Source organism: Vicugna pacos, chromosome 3, assembly GCF_048564905.1.
Source record: "Vicugna pacos chromosome 3, VicPac4, whole genome shotgun sequence".
Taxonomy (NCBI): Eukaryota; Metazoa; Chordata; class Mammalia; order Artiodactyla; family Camelidae; genus Vicugna; species Vicugna pacos.
In genome coordinates this window covers 68817933-68839767 of record NC_132989.1, presented here as the reverse complement: position 1 = coordinate 68839767, position 21835 = coordinate 68817933, and the positions used below count along the sequence as shown (strand labels likewise).

The window sequence follows — 21835 nt, the reverse complement described above, 5'->3', positions numbered from 1 at the left end:
CAAAACAATTCTTAACACAACTTGACAATTTGACCATAAAGTTTATGTGGAAGATGAAACTTTTACTTTTTATACCTCAATACTATTTGAAAAATTGCAAATATGTATTTCTGCCACTTGTATAGTAAAAGAATAATTTTTCCCGATCTACTGAAATATAACTGACATGGAATATTATATACGTTTAAGGTGCCAACAGGTACGAGAAAACATGCTCAACATCACTAATTATGAGGGAAATGCACATCAAATCCACAATGAGATATCACCTCAAGCCTGTTAGAATGGCTGTCACCAAAAAGACAAGAAGTACAAGTGCTGCAAGGATGCAGATAAAAGAGAAATACTGAACAATGTTGGTGCTAATGTAAATTGGTGCCGCCACTATGGAAAACAGTACCAAAGTCTTCAAAAATTAAAAATAGAGCTACCATAGCTACCACATGATCCAGCAATTCTACTTCTGGGTATATATCAAAGGAAATGAAATCAGGATAATGAACAGATATGTACACATGCATGTTGACTGCAACATTATACACAATGGTCAAGATGTGGAAACAACCTAAATGTCTGTCAATGGGTGAATAGATAAGGAAGAATATGTGTGTGTGCGCGTGCACCGTAATGGAATATTATTCAGCTATGAAAAAGAAGGAAATTCTGCCATTTTTGAAAACATGGATAGATCTTGAGGGCATTCTGCAAAGTTAAAGAATAATTTTTAATTAATAACCATTTTCCTACAGTTACAAGCTTCCTAAGGAGAGACAGTCTATAGCTAATAAACACATATGGCTACATTTATATTTCTTTATGATGTTTATTTACACTGACATTACATTTATGATAGTCAAGTAGCCTAGATTATGAGAATATCAATTTTTACTTCTTTATCAGTTTGAGAGAGGAATATAGAAAAAACAACCAAATATCTCTTTTTTTGGATTTAGGAATTTCAATAGTATCCTCAGATTTAGGAAAATAATTTACTTTAATGGGATGTGAAGTCAAAGTTTAATGAAATCATTAAAAGCACCACCTGCTTTACATGGTAGTGCAGGGCTGTAACCTGCAGGAATGCAAGCTGAGAGCAGGCAAAGCAATCTTGATAATCAACTGTAAAACTTATAATTGACCTATGACTTCTAAAACTTTGAAAAAACATTTAAAACACTTGTATTACTGTCAGTTAGAAATGTATAGAAAAACGAAAAATAGTAAAATTAATATTTATTTAATACACTGTAACTTAAAACATTAGAAACGCTGAGAATTAACTTACAAAGAGTAGTCTGAATGGACTTGACTTATTCTCATCTTTCAAGGTACTGAGAAATCATCTCTTCTATACCGTGGTAAATTACCATACCCCTTTGTAAGTTTGGATCAGCTTCCAACATTGTATCCTTGGCACTTACAATGGTGTGAATTATCTCCTAGAATTATTTTAATGTGAAGTTTTTTGGCAGCATCGCTTCCTCTGGCATAGCTTCATCCTTTTCATCACAATCATTTTCCTCATTTATGTCGAAAAGCTCACCTTACTTAAGTTCCTCTAGCTGCATATTTAGTCTTTCAAAAAGTGGCAGTGTTACTATTTCCATAGTCAGCTATTTCTCTATAATTCCATTTACATTCTATATCTGCATTTCATTTCCAGTCTTATCACTTTTCATTTCCTTGCCAAATTTTCATCTTTGTTGACCAAATTCCTTTTATTTATCCATTTCCGTAAAACATCAAGTGGGCTACTCACTGGGAAACAAGGAGGAAACACTACTACATGCTTTGCAGTCTGTGCATGAACTGAGTAACATACACAGTGACCAATCACTAAAAGTAACTTTGCAAGAAGTAACCTGACTGGTCACTGTTCATGATGTACACTTGTTATCCACATGGTGAGTTGTGGACTGAAGAGTCAGTGATGAAGTTTGTACATTTTTCAACTACTAGGTTAATATACCAGGATAACTGAAATGTTAACCATGTTGTCAGGGGACTGGTGTTATTTAACTGAACTGTGGTAACTGAAATTCAAATACCAAAGCCATGCAAAGCAAGAACTACTTGTCCATAAGTGCTATTATTTATGTATTATAACATTAACAAATGAAAAATTTACAAAAGAATCTTCAACATTTGTCTTTTTAACCAAATGACGTATATCTGAATGCAAGAATCAAGCGGTTTACAGGTGTTCTACAGGTACAATTAGTCCCTGACTTCTATATATTTGATTTACATAACTACTGACCTTTTAACAGAACATATTCACACTCATAGTCATTCTTCATAAATGGGATGTGGACTTTAATATGTTAAGAAAAGAAAGATTTCAAACTCTCATATGGTGGCACTGCCTGCTAGAAAACAGGACTGTTTCAGTTCTGTTGTCAACCTACTACAGTAGAGTTTATTTGTGCAATTATGCAAATTTATCACATTTTCACCTTATATAAAAACGTATGAGAAACAGAAACAGCAATGGTGGTGAAAAAAGCATAGTAATAAGATAGGTTTTATGAATTTAACTCCATTGAGACAAGCAGAACTCCTTAGCATCAGATAGTCACCGAATTAAACCAGTTTTTTCACTGAATATAAACAATCAAGTGAAAAAAAAATTAGGCTGAGACCAACACAAATTACAAAAATATTTTATTTAAGATTTTATATGTAATCAGAAACTGCATTATATTTTTAACTCTCTGACATAATAACATATTAGTTTATTGCTTGAATTCTGCATTACAATTGAAAACTTGCAAGTGCTCTAATACTCATTAGAAGTTCTATGATGATACATGGACTAAAATATTTCTATTAGTACTAATGGAATTCGAAAGTCAGAAGAAAGTATGCTCACAATTTTTAAGTCAAAGAATGACAAAGAAAATCCTTTAGCTCATTAGAATCCATCTTTGTAAGAAGTCAAGATATTGTTGTATATAATCTTACTTTGTCTTCAAACTGATTAGCTCTCTGTATGTGATAGGAGAATTTCTTGATATTAGAGATATGGAAATCAAAACACAGAAAAGATAAAATTAGAACTAAAGTTTCTAAATTTTGTCACTTTATTAATTCTTCCAAAACATTTTAGTAGGGAAATTTTAAGTTGATAATAAAGAGTAGAAGGGATGTTCAATTTGGTATTTAATATATTATTTAACACATATTTTCAATATGTCACTACTTGTTATGTATCCAAAAGTCAAAATGATCTACTATTTTACCTACCCCAACAATCCGTTTCATAGCATCCAATTTAGCAGAATCTTTGTTGCTCTCTAACATTTGCTTTAGGTCTTCATTCCTATAAAGAAGAAAAGAGAAAAATTGCATATTTAGATTTTAACATTACAGAGTTATTAAAATACATAATTTTAATAATGTAAGACTTAGAAATAATATAATGGGAAATGTTACATAACTGCTTTCTTATTTATAATTAAATACATATTTTTCACCTAACCCTACACAATAGTATCAAAGTGCTAGGCTGTCATGAAGCCTATCAATAAAACAAAAAATATAAAACTGTACCTCAGTTCCGGGCAAAATATCAACAAACAGAAGCATACAGATTCTCTTTTGTATAGTTATCAGAAAAAAAGAAATGAGAAAAATTCTTGAATCAACACTTAAATATTTTCATCAGCCAAAAAGAGCTTTCTTCAGAATATGTCAAGAAAGAGCAATTAATAAAAAAAGGCTATCTGTCATTCACACATCCCTTTTTTCTCCCTACCACACAAAAAGAAAAAAACATAAATATGAAGGGAGACGCAAATTGATATGCCCTAATTCAAAGAATTAGGTAAAGGCAATCTTAATATCTAAATGAAAGGATGAAGTAATGAACCAGAGCAGTAAGTGATAAATACAGGACAGATTCAAGAGCTCCTTAAAAGTTTAATTCAGGGCGATGTAGTGACTGAATGCAAAGGATAAGACAGGGGCACTCAATAAGGATGCCCCCATCCCCACTTTGGATAATCAGGCAGATGATGATGACACCAAGTAAGATAACTTTGCTGACGAGGTAGACATTTTCTCCTTTCCAACGCCGTGTGCTATATAAACATCCTTAAAAGATAATCCAGAAGAAAACTACTAGTGCCTTTACACAGGAGTGCAGCAAAACAGAGAAAAACCCATAGCCAACTGTCTCCCAATAGTTTTTTTTTGTTCACAACTGACTTGCCTCTATTCTTCAAAGTGAACCTTCCCCCAGCAAATTCAAAAATTTACCCCAAGTTAAAAAAAATGGTAATTTGCAATCTCTAATCATTTTTCTTTCAACATGGCAGAACAGACTTTTGAAACAATTACTATAAAGCTAGGCAGAGAGTTCTTAGACTTCACACCAAAAGCACAGTCCACAGAAGGGAACAATGATTAACTGAATTTCATGAAAATTTAAGAACCTACTCGAGGAAAATCTCTTACTGCTTATAATAAAATGAGAAAGAAAGATAAATTGAAGGAACTGTTAAGCAAAAAGGAACTAGAACTTGAAGATTTGGAAAATTCTCAGTTTATCCACATTGCAAAAATCAAGAAAGTGTCTTCAGAAAGACCACCAATGGTGTGGCTAGAAAATCACTTGATAACAAGATCACAGTGCCATTCACAGATTTAATCAGACATCTCACCTGAAGCCAGGGATAGAGCTGCGATTACACCAGCAGAGACACTGCCAGCTAGGACTAAAGAAGGGAGATGAGACAAAACAAAAAAGGCTGTCAGACTTCTGGGATTCCACGGGGCAGGGCAATGTGAGGAAGGCAGCCACTTACAAGCCTCAGAAGAAACCAAACCTGCCAACACCTCAACCTTAGAGTCCTAGACTCAACTGTGAGAAATAAATGTCTGTTGACCAAGCCCTTCAGTCTGGTATTTTGCCAGAGCAGCCCCAGCAAACTAATACAGACATTAACAGACAATCACTGAAGGAGATATACAAGTGGCAAAAAAGCACATAAAAGATATTCAACTTCATTAGCCATTAGCAAATCAAAACCACACCAAGACATCACTGCACACATGTCATAAAACAGCAACAACACCAACTGATAGTGAGGATGTAGAGCTGGACTGCTCACATACTGCTAGTGGGAACTATTAAAGGTTACAGATAGCCACCCTGGCAGTTTGGCAGACTCTTACAGAACTAAACCTGCAATTACCATACAGTCCACAGTAACTGATATCTGTAGGCAAGTATTCATGGCAGCTTTATTCCTACTAGCCAAAATGGAAACAATCCAAATGCCCTTCAATGGATAAACGGTTCTACAAACTGTGGTACGTCCATAGCATGGAATACCACTCGGCAGTAAAAAAGAAACAAGCTACTGATATTGGGACAACCCTGATTAACCTCCAGAGAAGTACGCTGAGCAAAATTAATCCTAAAAGGTTACATACTGTGTCATAATGCAGCAGGACCCTATGGGGGCTTCCCGGGACAGACATTTCCCCCATATCCTCCGCTGTAGCTTCTCTCGGAGGTACCTAGATAATAGTATCTGATGTACACTTCCTGAGTTGTTTTACAGATGCTAAAACCATCACCAAATGGAAGAAGTTAACTACTTGATGATCATGAGTCCCCAGACCTATGGGTGCCTAAGGACTGATGATGTTCACTGCCCTGTTACCTCACCATCCACCAATCAGAGAACTGAGCACAAACCAACCACATACCCTGTGACCCTACCTTCCTCAGCTGGCTTTTAAAAATGCTTTGCTGAAACCCTTTGGGGAGTTCAGGGTATTCTGGACATGAACCACCAGTTCTTCCTGCCCTGCAATAAACCTTTCTCTGCCCCAAACTCTGAAGTTTCCGTTTGGCCTCACTGTGTGTCCAGCACACAAACTTGCTTTTGGGAACAGTATGATTTCACTTATACAGTGTCCTTGAAATAACAAAACTATAGAAATGGACAAAGATTAGTGGTTGCTGAGGGTTAAAAACAGGAAGGGAGAAGTATGGATATAAAAACACAAGAGCTCCCTATGGTTATGGAACTGTTATATATCTTTACCTTCTGGTGGCTACATGAAATCACACTTGTAACCCAACACACACACACACACACACATACACACACAAGTAAGTATAAGCAACACTGGGGAAATGTAAACAAGACTGGTAGATTATGTCAATGTCAACATCTTGGTTATATTGTACTATCTACGGTTTATCATCGAAGGAAACTGGGTAAAGGGGACACAGGATCTATTATTTTTTATACCTGCATATGAATCTACAATTATCTCAAAATCAAAAGTTTATTTAGAAAACAATTATATAACAATTACAACTCATTTATAATATGACAAACCAATCAAAAAATAATGGTCAAAAAGTCTGAACAGACATCTCACAAAAGAAGATTAGGAATATCAGTAAGTACATGAAAAGATATTTATGGTCATTGATTATCAGGAAACAGATTCTTAAGTGAGATACCACTACACACCCATTATAATAGCTGAAATTAAGACAATGTCCGTAACAAATGTTGCCAAGGCTATGGAGCAACTAGAATTCTCACACACTGCTGGTAGGATATAAAACCACCACTTTGGAAAACTGAATTTCTTACAAATTTAAACATAAACCTACTATGTGATCCAGTCATTCCACTTCTCAGAGAAATAAAAACATATTTCCACATAATGACTTACATGAATATTCATAGCAGCTTTATTCACAGTGAAAAACTAGAAATAATCTAAATGTCCAACAGCAAAATGTGATTCAGCTGTATACCAGACTACCCAGCAATGAAAAAGAACCAACCACTGATACATGCAGCAAGATGGATAAATCCCAAAATCATTATGTCAGTGAAAGAAGTCAGACATAAAGGAGCATGACTGAATTCACTTAAAGTTCTAGAAAATGCAAATTAATCTGTAGTGACAGAACCAAGATCAGTGGTATCACAGGTAAAGGGAGAAATCAAAAGAACATTAAAAAATTTCTTATTCCATAAGAAGATGGAAATGTTCTTTAACTTCTTAATTGTGGTGGTGATTTAACAATTTTATACATCTGTCAAAACTCATCTAATTATAATATTTAGGTGGATAATTTGTTGTATGCAAATTATACCTCCATAAAAATGATACTAAAAAGTTTTATAGTGTGTTATTCACTTTTGTGAATAAGACACAATCTTTTCAAAGAAGACTAAAACACATATATCTATTTCTGAGAAATACATTATTTGGGATCAGATAAGCCACTATTTTCATACATTGAAATTAGATTATCATATTTAAGCTTCAAGCTTACTCAAGAATTTAAATCACTGAATCTTATTTTAGGATATCAAAGGAAAATCTTAAATGACTATAGAAAACTAACAAGAAACTAAGACTGCAGTATTACAAAATGTAATCAAGTACTTGGACTAGTTATTAGTTTATGATTAGTAATCTTTCATAGTTTCTACAACAAACTCTCCAGAAAGAGATTAAGAAAATTTACTCCACATAGCTCCTTCATGCAATATGGTTCAAGAACAGTAACAACAAAAACATGCATCAGAGGCCCTTTCATCTCAGTTTAAGCTTAAAAATAGGTGAGAAGAGTTTCCTTTACTCCAAATAAATATAGCCTTGACAAAAATATTTTACTTGGTACATTTTACAAATTTAGGCCGAATGTAGGCAGTAAGCACTTACTAAGAATGAGTGATTGGCCATATGTTGTTGTGGGCTGACTTGTGTCCCTTCCAACATTTGTACGTTAAAATTCTAACCCCCGATACCACAGAATATAACTATATCTGGAGACAGAGCCTTTAAAGTGGGAATTAAATTAAAATGAGGTGGGCATTAATCCAATATGACTGATGTTTTATAAGTACAGAATAGGGCAGACTCAGGAAGACCAAGAGATGACCCTGTGAGGGCACAGCAAGAAGGTAACCAACTGCAGGCCAGGGAGAGAGGCCTCAAGAGAAACCAAATCTATCAACACCTTGATATTAGATTTCTAGCCTCCAGAATTCCAGAAAAATTAATTTTTGCTGATTAAGACACCAAGCTTGTGGCATTTTGTTACAGCAGTCCTAGCAAACGGATATAGGAGTTAAATGTTACAAACTGTCATTGCAGAACATAAACAAATGAAAGATAAGTATATTTTTGCCAAAAAGAGTAAAGACAATGAGATTTACTATGAAAAAAATTACTCTTTCTTTCCAAGCAGCTCATAAAATTAAATGCAATGGTGAACACTAGCCAGACACAAAAATAATTCAATTAATTGTAACAACTACTGCTCTTGAATTTAAAATACAGTTAGAAAGTATGTAAATAGTAAGACAGCAACATATAAGGACTATATGTGAGGATATACAACTACCAAATATAAAATACTGTAATTGTTCACTGCAATGAATGTAGAATTCCTTCCTAAAACTTCTCATTCTTTCACATTACACAGATAACTGAAAGGGAATAAAAATTAATGAAACCACAAATGAGGTTTTTTCCCTTCTAATTTTTGTTACTGTCCTATTTTACTTACTGACCATGTAGATATTTACAAATGAAAAGCCAAAACCCTAAAAGAAACCTTGAAAAACTAATTGGGAAGAAGAAAGTGAAAAAAGCTGAAGCGATAAGAAGGAAGTAGCAATAATATGTGATCGCACATATGCATGCCAAAAAAAAAGAAAGAAGATTCATTTTCATGTCTGATCTCCTTTTTTTCCCTCAAGTGTTCCACCACTCTTTTCACCAGTGTTATCTGGAGAGAGAAGTGAGCAATGAAGAATAATGAAGTGTCAATTTTTAGGACAGTCCAACCTCTAACCCCAGGTGTAATCTTATTCATGGCCTAATGGAAACTTGGTTTATTCCTCTTAGCTTGAGATGCCAGGGTCCCCTTCCCAACCACCTTAGGTCCTGACCTGCTCTCTCAAACCAAAAACAAGAAAACAGGAATCCGGTATTAAGGCCAAAGGTTTTGTTCTTCGTGTTTAACAGAAAAGATAGTCTTCAACAATAAATACAAATACCTTTGGTGTTAACATGGGCAGAGAGCTAATAACTCGGGGGTTCAGAGAAAAGACACAAATAAAATCCTAGGAACTGTTTCAACCTGACATAATATTCAACTTCTCAGATACCTATTTTATGAACAGGTCTTTGTGAAAGAGAAATTACACATCTCTACCTAAGTGCCTCTTCACTTGTCACCAAAACAGTAGAGATTTGGGAGAGTTAATACTATAACACCTAGTTTGCCCTCAAAATACATTCACTTGTATTGAGCCATTTAAGGTCTACCTCGTTCGTTATATGGATTCAAATGTGGCCTATTAACATACATTAACCTTAAGAATTAAGAAATTTTTTTGCTAAATACCAAAAGAGTTAATTCAAACTAATGCTGAAGTAGTAATATATTCACTGACTCTTTGCCAAAAACCAATACGTGTTCCAAATATACATATATATATATATATATATTTAGTTTACCTAATTCTACATTTACCTATTTACCTGTAGCTTTCCAGCTTTGAGTATTAGAATATCAACTTTATTTTTACATAAGTGACATCTTGTGGTGTTAAGCGGTATAACTTTTCCTTTCATGCTCAAAATACGCCTATTTTTATACTTTCAAGGAACAGAGAAAAAACATAACTGGAAAATTAAAGAAAATGTTACTATCACCAAAAAGTCACTTTTATTTCAGCACCAGTATAAAGCAGTAACTATAATCGAAAAGCAAAATCTCACCTGTTACCCATAAGAACTTGAGGTAGTAGGGCTTTTCACATCATATAAATTACTTCTTTTTTAAAAAATCTTTAATTTATAACTCATTAAAACCTTCTACTTCTTTTAAATAAAATATAAATTAAGGGGGAAATTAACACTATGTAGCACTGTACACTATCTCAGTGCTATTCAAAATGTGATCTGAGAAAGACCACAATCCACAAATTTTTGTTACTAGCACATAAGGAGATGTAAACAGAATCTGAAAGCAAGCACTTAGAGCAATTAAAAAGTGTAATTTTATATTTTTGAATCTAATAGAAAATTGAGCTTCTATATTGCGTGCTTTTTTCATTTTGTTTTTCTAGCAATTTACTGTTTATTGTATTTTACAGAAGTATCCATTCATAATTGTCTGGAAATTAAAAAGGAAAAAAAAAGGCCCTTCACCAGTTAGCACTGCACTACACAGTTACCTCCTTTTCCCTCAAAAGACTCACCAAAATGTGAGTACCATGAAAAGCAACACCTTAAATTTAAATCCAGCAATGTTGGATTGGGAAAAGTGATAAGGAGTAGTGATTTCCAAATGGAACTACATCCCCAAAAGGATGCATCAAAACCTCTGAGAAGAGAGCTAGACCTTTCTCAAGCTCTGTTAAAAAAATCCTAGGACATGGGCATGCTCCTCTTCATGCTTTGAGGACTACTCAAATGAAAGATGCTTCTACTCCAAATGATGCACTGGGCATATGAATAGGTATGCAAAAAAACAAAACAACAACAACAAAAAAGGCTGGGACTAAGAGTCAGAATCCACTTTTTTCTAGTGCTACGCAGCTAAAGGATTGGCCACCTTCATAATTAGTTTATGTGCACAAGGTGATGGCTTAACAACTTTCAGTTCAGTTAGGGCCTGTCCATCCCATGGATGACACTCAGAAGCTCATGTAGTTTTTAGCATAAAGCATTCACAATAAATACAAGAGCGAGTAAGAAACAGAAAACTCCAACTGCCTAATCATCTGTCTACTAACCCTCTAAGGAGAAGCCATGAATTATCTAAGTATGAACTTCTGTGAACTGTTATATTGTTTGCATAATTAAAAAAGAATAGTCTACAATTGCTATCACCACACCCTCAACCCTTGGTAATCTTCTTCTCTCTTACTTCTCTATTAAAACTTCTGTCACAAAAGCAACAAATTCCTTATTTAAAAACCCAATGCAAAAAAAAAAAAAACCCAATGCAAAAATCTCATGAATACTTTTAAATTATTCCTCTATATTTGATCCAATCTTCCCTTAGATTTTGTAACTCTAGTCTCATTTGGTTCTCATTTGCATTTGTGACACACCAATGAACAAAAATGACAAAAATCCTTGCCTTTGCGAGTTTTTACTTTAATAAGCAAAATAGACAACAAACGTACATAACAAAAAAGCAAATTTTAAGTCATGAGATGATATGAGGGAAAAATACAGCAGAGGGAGAAAGAACACAGGAAGGAAAGAAGTGGGTAATTTCAAATGGGGTGGTCAGAATAAGCTAAATAAAAAGACATCTGAACAAAGACATCCAAGTGAGGTAGGAAGCCAGGCAGATACGGGAGGGGAAGGACAGGGAGGAAGGGTACTCTCGAGGCAAAGAGAAAATGAAAGGAGGGTAAATAATACTAAAGATTTTGGTGTTTACTCTGAATGAAGTAAGGAACAACTGGAGGGTTAAGAATAGAGAGGAGTCATAACCTAATACACATCCAGAACCATTCTGCTGTTATGTTTAGAATACATCGCAGAGACTTCCAGATCTGCCCGTGATACTATAGCTTGTAAGAATCTAAACCTGCCACAGAAAATAACTATAAAAGTTGGAAAAAACAAATAAAATAACTTTCTAAAGGCACTGGATATCAACCCATGCAGTCAGGACTTAAAGGGCCAAGATCCTGGAAAGAAGAAAAGAAGACAAAGTGAGCCTTTCACTCACATCAGCTTTTTCCCCCGAGTGCATTTCCCAAACTGTTGGCTGAGAAAACAGAATCCAAGGAGAAATGACAGTTTTAAAAGACTGAGGAGACAGATGCTAAAGTTTGGGGCTACCAAAGGTACTGGAACGTGAAGGGTAAAATTACAGAGGAGGGAACCAGTGAAAAGGTACACAAAAATCTGTGTACAAACTCCCTTCAGATAGCTGACTACATTTTCATGGGGCAAGATTCCAGGAAATCCGGTAGAGAACAGCAGCTGAGCGATTAAATACCTGAGCAGAGATTTCAGCAACCATACACTGCTGGGAAAAGAAGGTGGAAATCAAGTCTCTCCCAAGTAGAGAGGCATTGGTAAATACCCTGGCCTTTCAGTTGAGGCCACAGAAGGGCCACAACTAAGAGTAAGGATGTTTCCTAGGAGTGTAAGAAAAAGTGAAAACAGACAAAACCTTAAAAAGCCAAAGACTGAACTTAAACAGAATCAAAATGATCTGCTAGTACTCCACCTGCCTGTCAGGAAAAAACACAACCCTCTTCGGAAGAAGATGTGATACAGGGACTCATCAATGTTCTTATCCTAATTACCTAACATTTGATTAAAACTTAAGAGAAAAGCTAAAAATGGGAAGAAATGACAAGAAAGAAAAAGAAAAAGAGGAAGGAAGGGAGGGAGGGAGGGAGGAGAAAAAGAACACAAAGGAACAGAAACAGATCCATGGGTAATTTAGATACTTGAATTATCAGATAAGGACTTTAAAACAAATTAATATGGTCAGAAAAATACATGAAAGGTTGGACAAAACAGACAAAATGATACAGAATGTCAATGAAGCAGTAGAATCTATTTAAAATAATCAAATGAATATTCAGAAATGAAAAATACAGCTTATGAAATAGGAACTTACTAGATAGGTTTAACAGTAGACAGGAAATAGCAGAAGATAGGATTATTGAACTTAAAGGCAGGTCAAGAGAAAAACATAATTTGAAGCACAGAAAAATAAAAGAATGGACAACACAGAACAAAGCATCAGAGACATGTAGAATATACTCAAAATACCTAAAATACCTTTAATTAGAATCCTGAAGAGAGGAGAGAAAGAATGAGACAAAAGCATTATTTCAAAAGTTAATGGCTAAGAATTTTTCCAAATTGATGAAATATAAACCCATGTACTTAAAAATCTTAAAAACAAAAAGGAAAAACATAAAGAAAACTACACTAGGCATAGCAGAGTCAAATTGCTGAAAAGCAAAAGAAAATTTAAAAAAAAAAATCTTAAAAGCAGAGGAAAAAGACATTTCCTTAAGGAAAGGGTCAGCAAATCTCTTCAGTAAAGGGTCAGACAGTAAATATTTTAGACAATATAGGCCATACCATCTCTGATATAACTACTGAACTCTACCACTGTAGAGTAAGATCAGTTACATAGAATACATAAATAAATGGGCATGGCTGTGTTCCATTAAAACTTTATTTATATAAGCAGGCAGGCCATAGTTTGCTAGCCCCTGCTTTATTTAAAAGGACTAATTTAATAATACTGATAGCCAACTTTTCAACAGACATTACAGAGGCCAGAAGACAATGAAATATCTTTAAAAAGCTAAAAGAACAAAAGCCGACATACAATTCTATACCCACTAAAAAATATCCTTCAAAACTGAAAGTGAAATAACGTGGTTTTCAGACCAATAACAGCTGAGGGTCTGCTGCCAGGATATAAAAGGATACCATTTCAAAAGGAAGATAAAGTAATTCTAAATGTATATGCAATTTATATGTATTCTAAATTTATAGCTTCCACCTATAAAGCAAAACCTGACAGAATAGAAGAAAAACACATATCCACAATAATGTTTGACAATTTTAAAACACCTCTCTTAGTAACAGACACAACAAGCAGTTAAAAAATTCAATAAAGATGTAGAAAATCTGAACACCACAATTAACCATCTTAACCTGACATGCACAGAATACCATACCCAACAACTGCAAAATAAACATTCTTTTCAAGTGCACATAAAACACTTACCAAAAAAGACTATATGCTGTGTAAGATCTCAACAAATTTCAAAGGTCTAAAATCATATAGAGAATGTGGAATCTTACTAAAAATCAATAACAGAAAAATAACTAGAAAATGTCCAGATGTTTGGAAAGATAAGCAACACACTTTAAATAACCTATGGGCCAAAGAAGAAATAATCAGGGAAATTAGAAACTATTTTATATTGACTAATGAAATTACAACACTTCATAACTCATGAGATACAGCTAAAGCGGTGCTTAGAAGTAAATTTATACTGCTAAACACAATATAAAAAAAGAAAGACTGAAAATCAATAATCCAAGCTTCCATCTCAGAAAAATAGCCAAAGAATAGCAAATTAAACTTAAGAATAAGTAAGGGTATAAAGGGTAAGATGAGAAGTCAATCTAATAGAGAACTACAATGGAGAAAAATCCACAAAACTAAAGGTTGGTATCTTTCAAATAGGTTGTTATGAAGACTTAATGAGATCAGCGTAAAGCACTTACCACTGGGCCTAGCATATTCATTTATTCAATATCTACCAGGTGTCAGGAACTGTTCTAAGTATTGGGGTCCCTGACCTCTTGAAACTTATACTCTAAGTGAGAGTTCAGTGGGGGCTGGAGGGGAGAATGACAAAAATGACAGGAGGAGGAAGAGGGAGGGAGGGAGGTGAAATGGGAGGGAAAGGGAAGGAAAATATAAAGGTAGACAAATAAGTAGTACTCAAAGAATTAAAATAGGGTAATGCAATAAAGTAAGACTGGGTAATGACAAAAGACCTCTGTGGGTAGAGGTGAACATTTAAGCTGAGGTGTGAAATGACAAGGGACAACCACAAAAATTTTGCAAAGATAATATGGCAGGAATAATCACAGATATATATATATATATATATATATATATGTGTGTGTGTGTGTGTGTGTGTGTATATATATATAAGGACCCAAAAGAAGGTCTACAAAGAGTCTATAAATGTAGGCTATGGTTGTTTTCTCAAGCACACTAAACTCCTTACAGGCCTGTAACAGGCATACAGTAAGTATTAGTTGAAAGAATAAATGAACATAAGTTATACACTAAATGTGCTCCTTAGAGGGATACAGAAAAACTCTAAGCTTTCACTAGATTCTCAAAAGGGTCCATGACTCCAATAAAGGTTAAAAATTAGGCATACATCTTCCCTTCATACATACCATGTGTGCATGTTTTTAAAACCATGATGCTATACATGTATCACAGAAGTCTCCGTATTTGCCAAACCCTTTATCAATGCCCTCAGCTACTCATTCTCTTGGCAGGCAGCAAGACATTGATTCTACTTTTGCTCAGGATATTAGGAATATCTTCTAGAATGTGACTACTCAGCCTTAAAGTTTTAAAGGGAATCTCACAGAGCCACCCAGCTATTTGATTTATATATGCTGAGACCAAAAAAAAAAAAAGGTTTGAACAGGCAAAAGTTCTTTTTCACAGTTTAAGAGCACCAAAAACCAAAAATGCCACTTCCAATTGAAAGATTAAAAGATTGGGGAAGTCTCAAAGCTACTTTAAAAATTGATAAATATAAACACAGAAAGTTGTAAAACTTTTGCACTAAAAATAAATGCCATAAAGTAGTCGAAAAACAAAGAAAATGAATTTGGGATTCATCTGACAGAAATGCTAATTTCCTTAAAATACAAAGGGCCTTTAACTGATCAATTAAGTGTTGATCCAATAGGGAAATGGACAAAGGATATTGAAAAGTATTTTACTGAGAGAATAACCAATAAATAGGAGGGAGAAGACTTAATGCACTCACAATTATAAGGACTCAGTATAATAACAATTTGTACCTATAAGATTGGCAAGTATTATGAAATTTGATGATACTCAACACTGGCAAAGGTGTAAGGAAAACCTACTTTACCACCAGTGGAGGGAGGAAACTAGTGCAATCCCTATGGAAGGTAATTTAGTAAGATCTATCATAATTTAAAATGTAGTAACTTTGACTTACAACTCCATCTCTAGGAATTTTTCCTACAAATAAATAAATTCACAAAAATATACAAAAATTTGTGTTGCAGTATTTCTTATATTTGACAGAAAGTAAAATCAATAAAATGTCCTTAAAGAAGAGAATTAATTAAAAAAAGGAATACTAGGAAATATTACACAGTGGTTAAGAAGATTGAAATAGTTTCATACGCTGATATGGACAGACCTCCAAAACACATTCAAGGAAAAGCAAGATAGAGAAGTGCGTGCGTGCGTGTGTGTGTGTGTGTGTGTGTGTATAATCATTTTAAAATTTTTTTTTAATTTCCTAGGATAAGAACTTTTACATTGAACTTTTTCAGAATTTTTTCATTGTGCTTTTCTCTACGGGTATAGAAATGGAAGTTATATACTTTCTATATTACTAACTTTCCACTAACATGCCTTACATTTATAACATATAATTAATTTAGCCACCTGATAGTGGTATTGTTTTCTAGACCTTGTAACATTATTTATTTTAGTAATACAAAGTCTCTATGAAGCATGTGTGGCTATTATTATTACCATTTAATCAATAAGGAAACTGCAGCTCAGAAAATTTAAGGACAACATACAAGTAGAAAATTATACAACACATAAGAAATTCTAAGCACACACATTTTTAAGTATACCACCACAGAACTAGGGCATGGCAAAGCAAGGAGTTAAATTTGAGTCTTGTTTTGAAACCCAACTACCACACTGCTGTCAACTTAAAGTTGAGTTTATTAAGAAAACATTTTAAGAACTATAAAGTAGTATCGTATAAATATAAAATATATAAATATAAAATCCATAGTCTATGGTTCCACAACACTTCCTCCCTACTCTATAATCAACCACAAGAAAACTGTTGCCATCTTTTTCTTTTAAATTCAAAATTTTTATGAAAAGAAAACTGATCACTGGAACCATAATAAACACTAATTCTAACTATTCTCAATAGTAGTCTAAAGCATCTGTGATACACTTCTGTATAAGTCTAAGTAAATTTTATTTTCACTGACATTACTCTGACTATATTTGGTTAACATTATCTCATGTAGATTCATCAGCTCAAAATTAATTAGTATTACAGAATAGTGTATTCCATCCAAACAATTCATCTTTGTTGGCTCACATGCCTCACTGCTATTGGCATGCCACTGCAATAATGGGCATGGTGCCACAGTAACAGATGGGCATAAATACAGACATGCCAAAGAGTCAGTGTGTGCATCAAGTTTGAGAATTATCAGTATCAGATTTTCCTCCAAGAAATTCATAAACTAAAGTAGAATAAATATAAGTTTTCTACAACTATGTTAATAAGATACGCCAACTCAAAGCTAGATTAATTTTTAAATTCTTCAGGAAAAAAAAAAAACTTCCCAAGGCCACAGAAGGCAAGTTTTCCAACTGATGAGTTTGGATCAGCCTTCTGTGTAGGGAATTGAGGAAACCAATATGCAATCTCTACCTTAGATAAGCTTTGTCCCTGAAGCACTTGAAAATCTCAGTAAAAAATTCAGTTTTTAAAAAGTCACCTGGCACTGTTTCAAGATGAAAAAGTTCTGAGGATCTGCTGCACAACAATGTGAATATACGTAACACTAACAAACTGTACATTTAAAAATGACTAAAATGGCAAATTTTATGTTGCGTATTTTTTATCACAATTTTTTAAAAAAGTCACATGGACCTATCAAGTTTCCTGATGAAAGCAATGCAGGCATAGAAAAAAGGTCCTACAAATTCCTACTTGACAGGAAAAAAAACCTGAAAGTGCAAATCACTGAAGTTTACCTGATTGTTTTAAATTTTGCCATCTGCTGAAAAACTAGCCATCTATAATCGCCATTTTCAAAAGATAAATTTATTTCCACAAGTGGTTTTAAATTTTTGAAATATAAAACACACAGTACTGGTGGGGGAGGGTATAGCTCAGTGGCAGAGTATATGCATAGCATGCATGAGGTCCTGGGTTCAATCCCCAGTACCTCCATATACCTATATATTTAAATAAATAAATAAACCTAATTACCACCCCCCCAAAAAAAGGTAGTTTAAAAAAATAAAAATAAAAAATAAAACATGATACTGACCAAACTATACTGAAAATTTTTACAATTTTTGCCACATCAAGGAAGTTTTAAAATACTAAGAATGTGAAAGAAAAGAAGAAAAAAATCACTTGTGGGTCATTATAATCTAAAATCATTTGTTAAGTATTGTACAAGGTACCAGAATAGATTGGCTGTGTGTGTGTGTGTGTGTGTGTGTGTGTAAATAAAATCTCTCTGACTTCCAGAAACTTAACCACATTTTCTCTTTAAAGAAATGTTCAAGTATTCAATTACCTTGAGAAAACCAATTTGTTATTTTACAATTGTTGATTCTGTCAGGCAGAATTACATGCTTTTAACTTTATTTACTTTTAATTCACCCTAGCATTTCTACAACATGCAACGTTAAATATGAGTAATCTATTTTGATTGTATTAAAGTACATAAAAAGTGTTTGTAAAATTCTTACTGCCTCTGAAGGTTATGAGCTCAAATATTCAGAAGAGTGTCCCAGACTCCTGGATATCAAGAACTAGGCAAAATTGCAACAGAAATTCTGGATAATGACCCAAGGTTGCCCACTTTTCTGTGTGCCAAATAAAAATACAACAGAAACTATCCTCTATTGTCACCATTATTTCAGAAAAGAAACAAACACAGGATGTTTGCGTTCCTGTGCTCACTAATGCAGTAGCCATTTGTGTTCCTTTAATTACCTGGCTGCTCCCTTTATCTGGGGCTGATATTGGAGTAACTTTTTCAGTAATCACAAACATACCTCAAGAATAGGTTTTTGACAGGATTTGATTAAATCTAGTGAAAAGTACAATTATTTAGTCACAGACAACCAAGTATATTGCTCTCTCACCTCAATACATTCTCAAATACGTAACAACCCTGTCTCCTTCCCTGAAAGCCAAGTTGTTTGGAGAAGTGGTCTTCCTTTATTCACTTCTTGCCCAACTGTCAATCCTCTGCAATCTGATTTCCCCTAACACTGCTCGGACCACCACCTCGGTCACGAACAACTGTTTTATCACTAACTCCAAGAAACCCGACCTTTGACTTTATTCTACTGGACTACTCAGGAGCAGCTGGCACTGCTCACCACTTAACTCCTTCCTGAAACACTCTACTCCTTCAATTTCTGTTCAAGCAAAATGCATACAAGTTCCTCTTCTTTTAAGAAAAAAGTACTCCTTCTTTAAGAATAGACAACTTAAGAGGTGGGAGGGTGTAGCTCAAGTCCTGGGTTCAATCCCCAGGATCTCCTCCAAACACAAATAAATAAACAAACCTAATTACCTTCCCCCTCCAAAACAAACAAACAAGCAAAATAGACAAGTTTAAAGCAACAGAATATCTATCAGCAAGATTGAAGGCTAAACAAAAAATCCATTTTTTACTTCCTTATACTATCTATAATCATTATTCCCAAATCCTTGATAACCACACAGAAGAATCTGCCTAGTGCTTATTAACTTAATTTATTTTATGTAGTGCATATTAAAGATACTTTACATCATTTAGTAGTTTCAGGTACTTGTGAAATATAATTCGGAAAAATGTCAAATTTAACAATAATTTGTAAAATAAAAACATAAAGCAATGGTTAACATGAAAATTAACAATGATTCTAAAATTTTAAGTTGAAAAGTATATTACATTAAAAACAAAGCTTTTAAAAAACTCAATTGATCTTAATGATGTTAAAATAGTGATAATAATCGTTGTGCTATTATTTATCAGGCATTGTTAACTGTTAACATACGTTAAATCTTTTAATTCTCACAATAATTCGGTGAGTGCAGGTACTATTATCCTCCTCCTCCCCATTTTACAGATAAAGAAACCAAGGGCACAGAGTGGTAGGTAATCTGCCCAAGTACCACTTACTAAGTTTGTGACAGTTTTCACACCAGGCAGAGGAGCTCCAGAGTGGGTGTGTTTAAGCATTATGCCATATGGCCTCAGCAAGCCACAATAAGCAATTTTATCTTAAATCTTCTTCCTGCATAAGTAGGAAATGGGTTTGACCCTTTTCCTCAATTTTAAACACAACGCAAAAGCTGTTTGTATAATGAACTTCAAGGATTTTCCCAAACTTCATCCTCTCCTCTTAGTCTTCTAAGTGAGCTTCAATTTTCCCACTCCCTTCAATGTTAACTTAGCACTAAGATTCCTCCTTGGCCTTCTCCTCACATACCACACATCTTCCTTTCAAATCATTTAACAACTGATGACTTCCAAATCTGTATCTCCAACCTAGGTATCTCTCCTGCGTACCGCACCCATGTATCCAATGGCTTAATGGACACCCAACTACTAAACTCAACAGGTCCAAAACGGAACTCAACACTTTATATTCTGGGTTTCCAATATCACACATAGTTGACCATTCCAAACACCTAGGTGCAGCAAGAGTGACTGTTCTAAAATGTAAATCTTACTACAATGCATCTCTACTTAAAATTCTTTAGTAGCTCCTTACTGTGCAAAACTTTATGACAAAGTTCAAATTTATGAGCACAGTATACAAGACCCTTCATAATGTGGACCCTGACTACCTATCAACCATCTTTCACCAGTGCCACATTTCCCTCCACTCTGTGTTCCAGCCATATTGAACTTTTTCCTGTTCTCTGAGTATGCCTTAAATACTTGTCTCTAAACTAGCAGTGTCCAACAGAATGCTCTGTGAGGATGGAAATAAAATTCCTTATCTGCACTATCGAATATAGTAACTGCTAGCTACACTGAGCACATAAAAATGTGGCTAGTGTGACTCAGAAACTAAAATTTTTATTTTAATTTGATTAAGTTTAAATAGCTACCTCTGGCTAGTGTCTGCTGTACTTAACAGCACAGCTCATGTACATGCTGTTCCCACCCCCTCATATGTATACAGGTATCCATGGAAAGCCCTGGTCAGTGCTAACACCTAACATCGTTAGTATTGTTTCTTTTTTTAGGTTATTCCCTTTATTTTTGTACTTAATAATTAACAAGGTTCTACTCTATACCAAACACTGTTTAAAACCTTTAGTGGAGCTAGCCATATAATTTCATTTATATAACTATAGTTGTTTACTTTTCTAATAGTTGAGTGGTTCTTTCAAAATAGTGGCTTTATTACAATTTGTCCTAAAAGGACTATGACTTTAAGAAATGAACAAGCTCCATATATTCATAAGTGAAAAGAGCAAATTACAACGCCACATTACACTAGAAAAACATATAGTTTTGATTGAAAAATATATAATACATACACAAAAGAACAAAGACTTGAAGACCTATATCTTGTTAACTGATTCTCTATGGGTGTTGAAATTATGGTTGTTATTTTTTAGCTAATCTGTATTTGCTAAATTTTTTATAAGAAAGAGGGAATATCAGCCCAGTGATTATCTTTTCTCTGTTGCATCATCAGTTTATTCTTTCCTCTTCATCAGATGGTTCCATCAGCAAGCAAGTTAATGCAGTTTCTCCCATCTTAAAAAAAAAAAAACCCTTGACCTAACATTCCCTTCCAGGTATCCCTCCATTTCTCTACCCCCTTATACACTAATACAGTTCTCCTTTCTCCCTTGAACCTACTCTAGTCAAGCTTTCAGTCTCAGCACTGCTTCTAAACTGTTTGTCAAAGTCACCAAAGTCCTCCGAATTGACAAACTCAAAACCCACTTGTCAGTAATCACCTTACTTGACACTGTTGGTACTATCTGACACGATTACTCCAGGGAGGCCCCAGAGCTTAGTACTCTGACCTCTTCACTTTCTACATTCACTCCCTTGATGTCTCACTTCATCCACGGTACTTGATACCATCTATATAACCTTATGGCTCCCAAATTTATGTCTCTAGCCTAACTCTTCTCCTAAGTTCCAGACTCATATATCCAACTGCCTATTTAGTATCTCCACCTGGATGCCTAATAGGCACCTCAGACTTAACATGCTCAAGCTCTTGAACCTC

General features: G+C 34.4%; 1 protein-coding gene across 1 annotated transcript in view; it reads right to left on the bottom strand.

Annotated features, from left to right (window-relative positions):
• Positions 1-21835, bottom strand: part of AP3B1 (adaptor related protein complex 3 subunit beta 1) — a 221021-nt gene that overhangs the window by 186023 nt on the left and 13163 nt on the right. Inside the window, exon 2 of the mRNA XM_072958469.1 lies at positions 3247-3322. Coding sequence (XP_072814570.1) covers positions 3247-3322 — 76 coding nt within the window. The remainder of the gene's footprint in view (positions 1-3246; positions 3323-21835) is intronic.